This window comes from Centroberyx affinis, unplaced genomic scaffold (assembly GCF_046629955.1).
Source record: "Centroberyx affinis isolate AG114_WGS23_722 - 3 ecotype Tasmania unplaced genomic scaffold, CSIRO-AGI_Caff_v1 ptg002237l_1, whole genome shotgun sequence".
NCBI lineage: Eukaryota > Metazoa > Chordata > Actinopteri > Beryciformes > Berycidae > Centroberyx > Centroberyx affinis.
The window spans coordinates 421,415-436,066 of NW_027280533.1; the positions used below are offsets into that span (position 1 = coordinate 421,415).

At 44.3% G+C, this 14,652-nt stretch overlaps 1 protein-coding gene across 1 annotated transcript in view; it reads left to right on the plus strand.

The window, feature by feature from the left end:
* Positions 1-14,652, plus strand: part of usp43a (ubiquitin specific peptidase 43a) — an 81,816-nt gene that overhangs the window by 9,502 nt on the left and 57,662 nt on the right. Inside the window, exon 2 of the mRNA XM_071532735.1 lies at positions 252-431. Within this exon, the coding sequence (XP_071388836.1) occupies positions 252-431 (180 nt within the window). The remainder of the gene's footprint in view (positions 1-251; positions 432-14,652) is intronic.

A 14,652-nucleotide genomic window follows, 5' to 3' on the forward strand; every position in this document is an offset into this window, starting at 1 on the left:
GGAGTTATCATTTTTCATGAAGAGCTCCCCTTTTCTCCTACAGCGTTGGAGAAATGATGATATGGCCAAATCTCTTCTTCTCCTCTCTCCAAGCCAAACTAACTCTACGTTACAAATGAATATGTAAATTCCCCTACTGTTGCGGTCTGATCGTGACCTCATTTCTTCAGACGGTATGTCATTATTTAATAACTCTTTAAACCACCCTAAGTGACAGCTTCATCATACCGTCACGTCTCTTCCCTCCTCAGAGTATCGTGTCCAAGTACGGCTCTCAGTTCCGGGGAAACTCCCAGCACGACGCCCTGGAGTTCCTCCTGTGGCTGTTGGACCGGGTGCATGAAGACGCCAACCCCACCCCCACCCCCACCCCCAACAACCACAGCAACAGCAGCAGCAGCAGCAGCAGCAAGACCAAAGCCACCGCCAAGGTAAGACCGCATCAACCGCATTTGTGCTGGTTTCAGTGGTTTGAATGCTGTTTCAGAGGCCTTTCTGACACACACACAGGTTAGAAACACTTAAAGGCATAATAACACGATGAGCTTCAATATGTTTGCGTATCAGCATGATCAGTGCTGTGAGACATAGCGCATAGCAAGTGAGAACGCTCAAGGTTTATTTACACTGTAGGTGCTATTTTTACTAGCTGGGAATGGTTGTGAGATTTTTTATCCATTTTGCAGCGAAAGCTAAATTGGACTGAGAACTAATTGCGTTATGTTCATATTCATTTTCGGAACATTTTTCAGAGCCATTTAATTTCCCTCATCAATATCACAAATGCTCTCTTCAATGAAACTAAGCTACGTGTCCTTAAACTTAATTGACGAGCTCACTGGAAGCGCTGGATAAATAAATGATTTTTTTTTTTCATCGCTCTGAATTAAGATTCTTTCGTGGCATGTCTGCTTGAAAGTGAAATCAAAGTGGAAACTTGAGTAACAGCGTGCGCCCGTGGATAAATGTCTCTCCACTCGGATTCAGTGGGTGAAAAGAGCTTGAGGAGCACTGAGCGGGCACAATAGGAAAGACATGTCTCCGTAACAGAGCAGCACCCTGATCCTCGCTTGTTATGATCAATTATCTACCCGGCCTTTTCAAGTTAAGTTGGCCGTCATCTCAGCCACAGCCTTGTCATCAGAACGCTCAGGAACACAGTCCGGTCGGCCGTCCTCCTGTTACACCAACAGGACGGCCGTTTCAAAGAAATCAATTAACACACGTTCACAAAAGGGATTTTCTGCCGGTCTGACGCTCCTTTGAATCCCGGGAACCTCAAAAGGTCCCTGAACCGCTCTCACAATGGAGCCGCTTTTGTGAAGAGCCGGCCTCGCAGCGGTGCTGAGTGCCGTTATGGTTTTTATACCAGGAGTTACCCATTGGGCCTTGGGTCTGGAGTGGCGCTTCTCCTGTGTACATGTGAAAGGAGAGGCTGTTGAAGTGGCAGGCAACACTCTCTCTCTGTCTGTCTCCTTCTCTCTGTGTGTCTCTCTCTGTCTCTCTCTCTCTCTGATGTGGGATGTTCATCTTGCAACCTGGCGCTGGGACAGGAGCCAGGACCTGGACGTGATGCAGTGAGAGGGAATGACGTTACTTTTTTATCACGACCCGAGTCTGAAGTTAACACCCGCCGAGCACCAAATGCCGGAAAAATGTGTGCGTGTGGCGAATTAATCAATAAAGTCTGATCGTGAGCCAATCAAATCACAGCAAAACAATGGCTCTGTATCAAACAGGCTCCAGATTGGCTGCCTGTTGCGCTGATCCACACAACGCAGTAGTTACTAAATTTCTGTTTCTCCCCTACCTGGATGGTTCAACTAGCCTGTTCCCATGCAGCGACAGTGTTTCTTTATTGAATGTCTCACACAGTACCTGATTTTTTTTTTTTTTTTTACACAAAATGAAATAGCATTAAAAGCAGGCAGGATGGTCTATTTCTATGAAAAATGTGCAATAAACTAGCGTTTCATACCAAAATGCTATATATCTGCTTTGGATACCTGAAATTCATCAGGCAATGTTTGAAAAGCATAAATGATTCTGTCCTCAAAAAAATAAACTTCTTTTTTAAGTGTACCTGAACTTTACAGGCAGATGTCTGCAGATGACTCCTAACTTCAGTACTAACCCATAATGAGCTTAACTTTCATGCCAGCAGTCAGTATGGGAGAGTGGGTGTTCGTTTTTTAAATGGTGGATATCTCATTTTGGCATGGATCTCTTCATTTGCTTACTCTGGCTAGTAAAAAATATATTAGATAGATACTTTTTAGTTAATCCGCCCTTGACAGGTGAGCCAAGAAGTAAATTTCGGACACTGATCACGACACAACTCGACTGATCACGTGAAAAACATGCTATGAGCTACTAAATCACTGCTTATCATCTATTTACTGTTTTATTTGGCATGTTTCTCATAATGTCCCAAGCGATACACAACCCGATCACTGATTAGTGACCCACAGTAATCAGGAATGAGGTTTCCCACAGGTTGTTATCTTGGACATTTCACTTAATCTGTGGCAGTAAAACTTCAGAAATATGTAATTCAGGGCCTGACCTCCACTGTGTCTGTGTGTGTGTGTGTGTGTGTGTGTGTGTTGTGTCATTAAATGCTGGGTTTGAAGACCCGCTGTGATCCCACACCCCCTGTGACAAGCCCCTTGTGTTTAATTACATTTCCCAAGTGCCATCCTATTACTCCCAACGGGCCTGGAATTTTGTGACAGTGCGGTTTGTTATGCCTCAACTGTGGGACCGACGCAGCCGGCCAAAGACCTCCGGTCCTATTAGTACATGAATGCTTTCATGAACTGTCACTGTGTCGCCACCCCGATGCCCAACACCCCCTCCGCCCCCCCTCTCTGACAACAACGCTAATAGAGGCAGCCTTTATGCCACATAAACAGCTTAGGGCTGTGGCTCTCATTAGGCTGCCAGTGAATCATGGCATCATAAAGCCGGCTTTCCTCCGCCGCTGCCACGAGGCAGAGAGGAAGAAAAAGAGGGGCTTTTACACGCCAGGAGGGAACATTTCTGATTTCCCCAAAATGAACCGCTCTTCCGCCCCCTTTTCTGCAAATTGATTTCATTCATGTAGCTCAGTGCACTCGTGGCGCACTCATGCTGCTGTCATGTGAAAACCTCGGAAGTCCGGTTTTGGTGATTTCCATGTTTTAACTCTAATTGAAGGATTACATGGTCCACTGTGGGTTGAGGAAATTCTGCGACAGTTGGTCTGATGAAACAATTTCAAAACATCAGATTCAGATACACATGCAAGCACGTATGCACTGACACACATATGTGCACATAAACAACACACACACACACACACACACACACACACACACACACACACACACACACACTACCCATTCTACTGTATCTATTGATGGTGTGATGTGGAGGCATTGCAGCCTACAGTGGGCTGAAGTAATGTAGCATCAGTGATGTGAGTGAAGCAGTCCTGGCTGTCTCAGACTATGGTTACAATATGCACTGAATGTACTTGCAGCCCCTATTGCACAATCCACATCTCAACTGTCTCAAAGCTTCAAAACCCTTCTTTAACTCATCTGCTTCTCTTTATCTGCATCTCCTCCTTTGTGATTGGTGGAGATTTAATAAGGGAAAGCAATAAGAGATAATGGCTTTCACCTGGATTCACCTCATCAGTGTACCTCTTGAAATAGTAACTGTCTCTAATATTTAGTATTCAGTGTAAAGCCAACCAGTAAGCTGAGTTTTGGTTATAATTGCAGCAACATTTAGCTCCGGGAAGTAAAACCTGAACCGCTGGAGAAAGAAAAAAAAAAAAAAAACGAACTTCCCGACCCTTCAATCTTGCAACTTTTTTAGATAAAAGGCATCTTTCAAAAGGGATCTTTTTTTAGCGCTTCGCTTTGAAAGGTACCTTTGCTGTCTGTGTCACGTCCGTGTCAGTTCAATCAGGGGAGTAAGTGGACGGATGAATGAGATTCATCGACGAAAAGAAGAAGACACGTCCTTCCGCGGAGCCTCAGAAGTCGGATCATAATTGACGTCCCTCGGCGGAGCGGGAGGACAGACGGAGGGAGAGATAGATAGAGTGACGGCTGAGCTGAGCGGTTGAAGGAGGAGGAAGGGCAGGGAGTGACTTTGATTGCTTTGTCTGTCACCAGAGCCTGGGAACCGGGCGTCTGGGGGGCGACACGGGTGCTGCTGAGCCGGCAGAAACTTAGAGTGTCAACATTGTCCCCTGTCTGTTGACGAATGGCACCTTGTCCACCTGGTATTTCGTCCCGGCTCTTTCATGACCCACCTTCATAGGGTAATGATTGCTTGGTCCAGCTCTTTAAATTGTCCTCTCCACATAGTCTCCTTTGAGTGAATGGCTCTTCGCTTTGTTCTTCCTCAACTTTCTCCTGACAACTCACGCACTGCCTGCATCTTCGTCGCATCTTTTGACAACCTCCTCATATTGTGACATTTTTGTGGTCTCATTGTTATTCCAGTCATGATTTACTCTCTGGGGAAGTGTAGGAATTGTCGGGGAACACGTATAATGAGTGCCTTTTTAATACAAGTACATATTCATGGTTGTGTTTCCCCACTCTACGGTGTTCAAGGTTATACATCGACTTCCCTGTAGCATATAGAGAAAACGCCCACACTGCTCTATGGAGTACACTCTGAACTTTCCATTAAAGAAAGAACTGTTGTAGCTATGATACTCGTTATTCAGCTGGGACCTACGCTGTGGTACATGTATTGTAATATTCTCATGTATTTTAATACTGATGTATACAAGGGATAGTATGGTAATACACGTGATAGAACCCACTGGAGTTACTGGAACACATACCAGCCTCATTATGAACTGTGCACTGTGGTATTCAGGGGTGATGTAAAGGGGGGATAACAGAGGGTGGCATCCCCCCTGGTTGGCTCCAAATTATGAGCAGCATCCTGCGTATTAGTCAAGTCAAGTAGTCAAGTAGAACTTTATTATTTATTAGCTACATTTGAAAGATATTGTGAGGAAAACAATGACGCACCAGTATTCCATCACCTTTGTTGAAATTGAAGCAGCCCACTCACAGGTTGAACAGGCCGTTTGCTGTTGCTTCCTCAGTATGGAGCTAGCTAAATCAGTCAGAATTAGAATCACTTTATTTACCAAGTACAATAAAAGTGCAGGAAATTGTCCAGATGACATCTTGACAACTAACATAGTGACATAAGTGGCATACCGTGAACATGTTAGCTAACGTGAGTTGCAGCTAACATAGGCTACCTGAACTAACATGACACGAAAAGGTTCAAGCAAGCTAGCTAAGATAAAGGAATAGTTCACCCAAAAATGAAAATCATTATCTACTCACCCCCATGCCAGTTGAAATACCATTGAAGTTTGTATGCCAGTATAACATACAGCGAGTTAGCTAACGCAGCTCTGTGTCAGCCTTCTCGAAAACAACTAAAGTGGGTGGGGCTTTATTTTTTAGAGTTCCAAAAAGGGCAAAAATGACCATAAAATTACTCCAAAAAGCTTGTGCAACATAATCTGTTCTAAAGCCAAATGATTGCCCTGTAGGTCCAAAAGTCCAATATTTAGCCTACCTCATTATCTCCTAGATTTTTTTTTCTCACAGCACCACAGTGACTACAGTAGCGCTAGCTGCTTCAAATGCTGTCAGAAATACTGTAATTACGTGTAGCACACTTTAATGATGAAATAAAGTGGTAAATACGAATGGGAAAGTCAAATTTTACATGATAGGCTACTAAAGATGCCAAGATGTGGCATTCTCATACTTTGTTTAATTTTGACTAACACTGATAGAATGGCTAAAGCAGACTTAGCTACGTAGCTACCTGGAAGTGCTTGACGTTACATGACGTGAATATCACATATTCACACACACTTAGACAAAAAGCATTCTATCACTCTGCGCATTCAGGCAGCATGGCATGCAGTAAACCCTTGTCTGTGCAGCATACCTGCTGTACCAGCGGTGTGACCAGCCGAGCAGCTTCACTCAAGTAATGTTACATAACTCAAGACTGTGAACACACACTAAGGCAGCTCAGTAATGTTAATCCTCCTTCCAATGGGACCTCGCTCCACTCGCTTGGTTTTTCTGTCTCGCTTCACTGGCGCCACATCGGCAGCGATCCTCGGCGGATAACAGAAAGGTAAAGAGAAATCACGGCTTTTGTGCAAAATGCCACCTCAAATCAGCATTTTCTTTTCACCACATGCGATAAACAATCAATCTCCATTATTCAAACAGAGAAGAAGAAGAACTCACATACTGAAAACTGAAAACACGAAAAACTGGTGTGAAATGGCAGCCAGCAGTTTGCCTTCCAGCAAGTGTTAGAAAAGATGGAGGAACAGATCTAATAGCTCGGAGTGGGAGACGTTTTCTCTTGATCCAATCATTGCCATGCCAAACATAACCGCCGTTGCCAATGAGCCATGGCACATTACATATCCAATATCAAAGGTCAGAGTCAAACTCAAATAGCTTGTGCATTTCCTTCCTCCCTTAGGCTTCAGCAGTTCCTCGCACAATATGAGAAAGATTAGCTAAACTACCCAGGATATCACTGGTGAGAAAACTGAAATAGCTCAAACCAACAAACTCACGCTTTGCATTTTCAAAGAGTGGCATAAATTTCCCAGTGTTCATAGAGTAGAGCAGTTACATTAAGCCCCAGGCCTTCTATGAGTGGGTTTTGGAGCGAGTGCTTTTAAAACCCCATCCGTCTCACCCTATGGACAGTAGCGGGATACGAGTTTTGCCAATGCAACGCCAGTGCCAGAGCATTATGAATGCATTATTCCATTTTAAATGTCGATAATGGTCGGCCTTTCTGCCCTGGGAGAGTTGATTGTGGAGGGAGGGAGAGAGAAAATCCCCCGGCCCTGGAGCAAAGTGCTTAGACTTGGAAATTCGGTCAGTGGCTGTGGTGAAGGGAGCGAGCCCCTCTTATCGACAGGGACAGAAATAGTGAGTTTGAGAGCTCCTCGTGCTCTCCAGGGGGGGCAGAGCGCGAGTGTCGCTGAATGAGATGAATCGTAGGTAGGGTGACGGGAGGGGGGTTGATGGGTCCTTGATCTGATGTCGCCCTTTTCTGCGTCAGTCATCGGGGCATTAATGCTCTGATATCACATCCGCCTCCTTGGTTTCTGCCAAAGAGATCATCGTCGGTGCTCAAGACGTCACATGAAGATGTGTTTTGTGTTAAAAGTTTAAAGCACAGTCTGTAGCATTTTTCCGGTTCAAGACAGGTATGAAAGAATTTAGAAATAAGCCATGAGAGGCCGTGCTTCACAGTGATTTTAGAAGCATTAAAGTGACAAATTGCTTTTTTATGTTATGAAACCAACAAGTGAAGAGTTTCAGTGTTGCACTTGTTCAAACTGAAAGGTTTAATAACATAAAGAAAGTGATTCACATGAAAATATTCAGCAGAATGACTAGTTTTTTTGATATATTGTCAGAATCTGCTTTGTTCCCATTTGTTTGTATGCTAAAAGTGTGATTTTGAGATGTTTGAGCAAATAATTGCAGTGAATGGAGAGAGAAATCTTTTTTAGAGTGTGTCAATTGTGTCAAAGCGGCTTATTGCTGTTACAAAACGCAAATGTAAATGCAAATATTCAATAAATCTTTTAATTTTCTAAATCAAATAATAAGAATTCAACTTTATTCTTCCACCAGACAATATAGTTCTTGGACAGTAGCTAAACGTAGTGGTTGCTAAGTGACACATAAGTACTAATATGACTGGTGATTTTTGATTTGCATATTCATATTTTAATTAACTGTTTTGCGGTAAGAGTGCATTTATCAGGTATGTTACAACTGCTTTGCATGTAACTCAATCAATCAGGACTGAGGACTGGATTATCCATTTTATAACAGTCCTTTATTTCACAGACGCTTCATTGAAGAATAAACTGTATTAGGCTGATCACCAGCATTCTGAGCTAATTTTGGGGCGATACCAACCAAAGACTGATCGAAGGGGAACCACTCGACAGTCTAGCATCACATCCAGAGGGAGCCGTTCTGTTCTGCTGCGAAGCCCTCGGCCGCCGTCCACTTGGCCTCTCCTCACGCTCAGCTCACCCCTCTCCTGCTCTCAGCCTCACACAGCTTACATCAAAGCAGCCTAACCCCCCGCCCGCGCCGCCCCGCGCCGGCCGGGCAGCCCGAGTTTAACGGCAAGTGACATTTCTGAGATGCCACAAATTCCACCTGATTGAGAGAGGGCGAGAGAGAGGGAGAGAGAGAGGGAGGGGGGAGGGCTTCTTGAAAGAGACATCCTGGATTTTTGTGACATGTCTTTCTTTTTGATGCCTTTTTTTTTTTTTTTTTTTAAAGAGGATTACAGTTTCTGAAATGGGGAAAATGCTTGAGGTTGGAAAAAATAATAAAGCATGTTGTTGGTGTGTACTACCTTTCACGACATCCACAATCATTTCAGCACTTATGTGACTTATATACAGTATGTAACCAAGATCCACAGCATAGAGTGTCTATGCTGAGATTTTATATATTTTATCAGTGTGAAACAGTCTGGACAGAGTGGAGCGGGTCAGCTAATCCCCCTCTTACTATACTACCCTCTAATAGGATTTACACAGGAGGGAGGGGAAAAGAAACTTTGGATGAAAATCTCAGCTTTCTCCACATGTATTCCTGCCTCCTCTTTCTTGACACAGCTTCATCCATAATTCACTTAGTCTGTTCAAGTGTCTTTTCTTTTTTTAAAGCCTCTTTCCTGACGCAACGTCTCAATCTATCAGCCGGCGAGGGATGAATGGCTGAGTAGGCCTTCTCTTCCCCTGTCCCTGTCCCTGTCCCTGTCCCTGTCCCTGTCCCCTCCCCTCCCCAATCCGCTCCCTGCGCCTCTTATTAGGCTTCCACGGGGATGAAAGGTTGTTTCTTTGGTGGGTTTTTGGTGGGATGCTGTGTATCCGGATAAAAAGAACTTGTTGACTTTGCGGTTTCTGGGCCCTGTGAACAAATTTGCCCAACTCTGACGGCTATTTGGTATTCCTTTGTGTCACCTTCTGAATTGATGCCATCTACACGCCGCCAATAAGTTGGCGCCTCTGAAAAGGCTCTGCCACATTTTTCTCATCTCTTCAGAAAGTCGTTGGAAGCCAATAAATGGAAAGAGACAAAGGTGTAAGGTAGAAAGGGGAGGAGGGGAAGAGGGGGACGGCTTTCTTTGTGGCTCAGTGTGCTAGTACACATCTAGTACCACATGCTCACTGTACTGCATGGGCTCAAACCCCAGCTTATGTTATGCTGACACACTGTTGTCTTTCACTGTATCTATCTCTCTTTCTAAATCTAATAGAATATATGAAAAGGGGGGAGGGGGGAGACAGGCCTTCAAAGACAGAATTAAAGAAAGAATTTATAGCTTTTTAGAATGGCAATGGAGTTTTTTGCGAGAGGTTGTGCAGAGGTGAGACGAGAGATCCTGCAGAGACATGAAGCCAGAGGAGTGTTTGTAAGTACACTTTCATGGTGTGTGTGTCTTTGCATACCAATATCTCTCCCAAACAGGGATATTTTGTGAGGCATCCGAGAGTCACAATCGTAGCCAATTTTCCACAGGACTCCCACGGTTTTTGAATCCAAAACAGCGGACCATCTTCTTACCGTTCTGCACCAGGATCAAAACAGGCTCAGCAGGGTCAGGGTCAGCTCAGGATAGGATAATCCTGGTAGAGAGGCACTTTTAATTCAACCCGGCTGACAAATCACCTCTGTTGGCAGCAATATGTGAGAAATGGAATTACAGCAATGTCATTTTGAGGGAAATGGAGTGATACGAATCATGGCTTAAGCCCTGGTTGGACCTGTTTGGCCCTGTACGATATGATACAATACAATACGATACTGTGAGATACGATGCAGTACGATGCGATATGATATGATATGATATGATATGATATGATATGATATGATATGATATGATATGATATGATATGATATGATACGATACGATATGATACAATACCATCTGATACGTCACGATATGATAAGATATGATAGGATATGATACGATACAGTACAATACGATACAATACAGTACAATATGATACGATGCAATACAATATGATATGATACAATATGATACGGTACGGTACGGTACTTTATTGACAGATTTCTCTGAAATATGCTATGCATTATAGCAGCTACGTTTAAAAAAAGAAACACACATCATATACAGGGTGAACACACAATCACATTGCACATAAAACACATAATCAGACTACATTCAATTACACATAAGCATCAGAGTAGCAGGGATACCTATAGCAGCATACCCCAGGTTACTTCCATATTGCACTAAGCCCATATATTGCATCCTCCACCCAAAATCTTTTCTATTGCACAGGGTCCCTGACTGCACTTTCCCGCCCGGCCTGCTGTCTTGGTTAAGTAACCTAATAGAGTTCCTCAGTCTGTTCCTCAGGAGTCGGTACTCTCCGTAAAGCACATGTGAAGGGTCGGAGGAGACGCTATCCGCCGGCTGCAGAAACCACAGAAATCGCGCAGAATCTCCCTGCAGTAGAAAACCAGGATGAGTTGCAGTATCGGGACCCCCGCCCCCCCCACCCAGCCTCCCAGGCCCAGGCCTGACAGAGAAGCGCTGCGACTGAAACGCTGTGCGGCGGGAGGCGATGAATAATTAAATGTGTCCTCTCAGGGGGGGCAGAACGCCACCTCAAAGAGAGAGAGAGTGACTGAGCAGATCCATAAATGGCAGCAACATTAGCCCAGGGATTGATTCATGCTCAGGGAGGGCAGCGGGTACATCCTACTGACCGCCTCCTGTCCTCTCCACTTCCCAGCGTCCTACTGGTGTCCTCTGTGGGCGGGGGTGTGTGTGTGTGTGTGTGTGTATGTGTGTGTGTGTGACAGATAGTGCGAGAGCTTGGTTAAAGGGTCCAGGAAGTGCGCTGAGCTTTCAAATCCATCTCTTACACGTTTGACAAAAAAAAAAACAGACAGCGATGTCCTTGCATGCTCTCTCTCTCTCTTTCTCTCTCTCTCTCTCTGATTTCCCCTTCTCAGTTTCCCTTTTAGCATGCTTCAATCCTCTTTTGGGTGGAGAATGTTTCTGTTTCTCCATATTTTCAGCTCTCCTGACACACACACACACACAAGAGCACACACACACACACACACACACACACCTTAGATTGAGGTACAGTAACTCAGAGGTGGCCATCACGCAGACACTGCCACCAACCCTCGAGTCGACATTTACTGTAAAAGGCCTCTAATGGATCCTACCACTCAGATGAAATATTCACGACGGTTCTTAGGAAACATTTGATTAAATCCATTAATATTTCAAAAGACGTCCTTCTTTAAAATAGCTCAGGAACATTTGAAAGCTAAACTTGTGTCTATACCGAGAGAGAAAGAGGGAGACAGAGAGAGTATCCTTACAGGTGGCTATAATAGAGGTGAGGGTGAAGTGATGAGTGTGGGGATTTAATGGAAGTCAGACTTGTAAATGCCGAGGAATTCAGCCCTTCCACTCCGGGCGTATATATGGGAGCCTTTTCAGAAGGAGCCCCGCTTAAGTCTTTGAGCCGCACACCTTTTGAATTGAACGACCCGCACACTCCATCATTTTACATCCCTTTTATTAGGACGGTATTGAAAGAGGTGAAAGCAAATTCTCGCTCTCCTAATAGGCTACACAGGTGTGTCCTTCATAGGATATAAAGAGTTTAAGTGGCCGTGGAAAAAAAAAAAAAAAAAATCCACTCTCTGTCTGTCCGTCTCTCGTGCTCTCTGTCCTCACACACACACACACACACACATATACAGGAGAAAGGGTCTGAATTCATGTGCTACTAGGTTAGCTATAAAGTAGGAGGCGTGCTTGCATTAGCTGAGATGGGTGACATATACAGCGATTGCATGGTAGCATGTTTTTTTTTAATGTTCAATGTTATTTCAATGTTGTGATGGTGCTGGCATGTCATTTCATATTTTTAGCTATGTGTCCGTAATCTTTGTTTTTGGTCAGTGGATGTGAGAAAAATTTCTGTGCAAACCAATGATAAAGTATAGTCTAATCTAATCTAATCTAATATAAGATAGCAGCCTTTTTAATATAAGGGTTGAACCTGAAGCTGATCCCCTCTGGAGGAAATTAATCAATGAAAACCAGAACAAAAGTCACTATTTTTAATATGATGCAATAAAGTGTTTCAATACGATGCAATATCCAACATGATATGCATGACATGATACACCATGAAACGGTGTACGATACAATATTTGATACAATACAATGAGAGAAAAGATTTCTTTCTTTTTTTTCCCCCATCACAACAATCTATGTATAATAGTATGAGTGTATAATTTAACTTATAGGAGAAAAAAAACGAAATTCATGTTCACTGCATACACAGTTACATCAACCTTTGACATGAGAGAAAGACGTCCCTCAGGAGATTTGGCAGAGACTGATGAGGAACTTTCTCCTCTCCTTTGCTCAGTGAGGAGACTGAGAAGCGGTGGGAGAGCTGGGCCGGTAGAGTACCTGCTGGAAAACCAACCGTTCAGTCGAACACGCGGTGATCGGTAGAACTTTTACCTGCCCCAGTTTCTCCGCTCCAAAAAAAGACATCGACTCAACTGCAGCCCACGTTCGCTCCTTTGCCAGCCTCCCTGTAGGTTGCTGAATTTGCATAGCAGGTTCTACGATAAGGCGGACGAGACAATATATCGAGAATTAGGTCTCTGGATTTTAGCGATGAGATCTCCCGTGCGGGTTTTTAGCAGTAATTAACGTGGGGATAATGATACCTGATGGCGTTTAGCAGTTCAAGTTGTCAGCTGGTTTTAAGTCTGACAGGCAGGCGGTGAGGAAACCGACCGATCTGTCGCAACATTCCCAGAGGGCCCTCTTTAACCTCGTCATTTCACGCTCACAAGCACCTGTCGTCTCCCGTGTAATCGCCGTCCGGTGCGGAGAACCTGTCCTGCCGGTGCGCGGGAGACAGGCTTTTTCGTTGCTCTAATTCAGGTGACGACAAAGTCTGGCCTGCAGGTGCGTTGTTCGGAGTCACTTCCACCACGCCCGCCTTCACGAGGTTCACTCCCATATAAGGTCGTGTGGTCCTGGTGCCTGCGGAACAGGTATGGTGGCTGTTATGCGGTCGTACCTGTTCCTGTCACCCGGCCGGCCATTGTTTATCTTTGTCATCACCGGTCGGAACGGCGAACAAAAAAAATCTCATTCAAGTCCAAAACAAGTGAACAATTCTGCTAATAGGATGAGACAGTTCCACTTGTTTCCAATGCGGTATATTTTTTTTCAGAAATTATGTCAAAATCTTGAAACAAGGCAGATCACGCCATTAGTATCAACAAAATTCCAATTGATTCAAGACAATTTCTGAAACAAATTGATTTGCATTGGGGGAAATAAGTGAAATTATCTCCAGCCATGGCAGTTTTTTTCAATTTCAAACAAAAGATTGCATGCATATGCATCTGTGTGGGTGTTTTGTTTGTGTGTGCACATGTGTTTTTGTACAAGTGTTGGTGTGCCAGTGTGGCAGATTTTGTGTAAGAATAGAGGGTTGAGCACACAGCAACCCACAGGAACAAACACAGGGCTTATGGTACCAGAGCAGAAGGCCTTAACACAGGGAAGGCGGTATTATAACTTGATTAAATGCCTTATGCAAGGCCAAGGTACAAAACATGCTCTACATTTCACGGCTTATTTTAAAAGTGGTGATAAAAAAACACTTAGGAGGGACCGCCTACGAATTTAATAGTGTGTGTGTGTGTGTGTGTGTGTGTGTGTGTGTGTGCCTTCTCTTATCCCCTCTGCATCCCTGATGAAAAAACACTGAAGTTGTCCTTTTTGGCCCTTGACCCTCCTTACTCTCCTCTTCAATTCACAAGGTGACGTTGCAAAAGCAGTTTTTATATTTTATGCCTGCGTTATTAGGATTTTGTTTCTATCTTGTCGGCCAGCCCATATCTTGTTGCAGCCAAGTGGATTTATGTTGCTGCCTTAATTCCGCTCTTCAGTTCCCTTCGCTTTGTGTTGCGATTGCCGCGCAGCACTCAAACGATTATGGACTCTGCAGCACAGAGACAATAAAAACACTCGTGGTTTTCAGTGGCCTTTGTTGAAATCCGTCCGTAAAATCAACCCTAAGGCAGATTTGATTACTCCGGTGAAGTGTGTTGTGAAACATGAGGTATGAAGATTTTCAGAGAGAGGGAGAGAGAGAGAGAGAGAGAGGGGGGGGGGAGAGAGAGAGAAAGAGAGTCTGTGAGGGCATCAACAAGTTTTCAGGCCCGATCGCATTTCACTTTCAGAAGTTCTTTGATTGTCCTTCGGTGTGAGATCGCCTCGTCTCTCTCTCTCTCTCTCTCTCTCCCCCTCTCTCTCTCTCTCTCTGCCGGAACACCAACTGCGGATCAACAATATTGCTTTTCCCTCTCAGACCCGAGGCCCGCCTTCTCCAAAAAGCCCGACTCCTATCAAAGCGAGCCCAAACGCCCTTACAGGACCCGTCCTCTTTAGAAGCTAATGAATTCTCTCCCCTTCATCCCGATGAGTCACGTCAGCTCATTTATT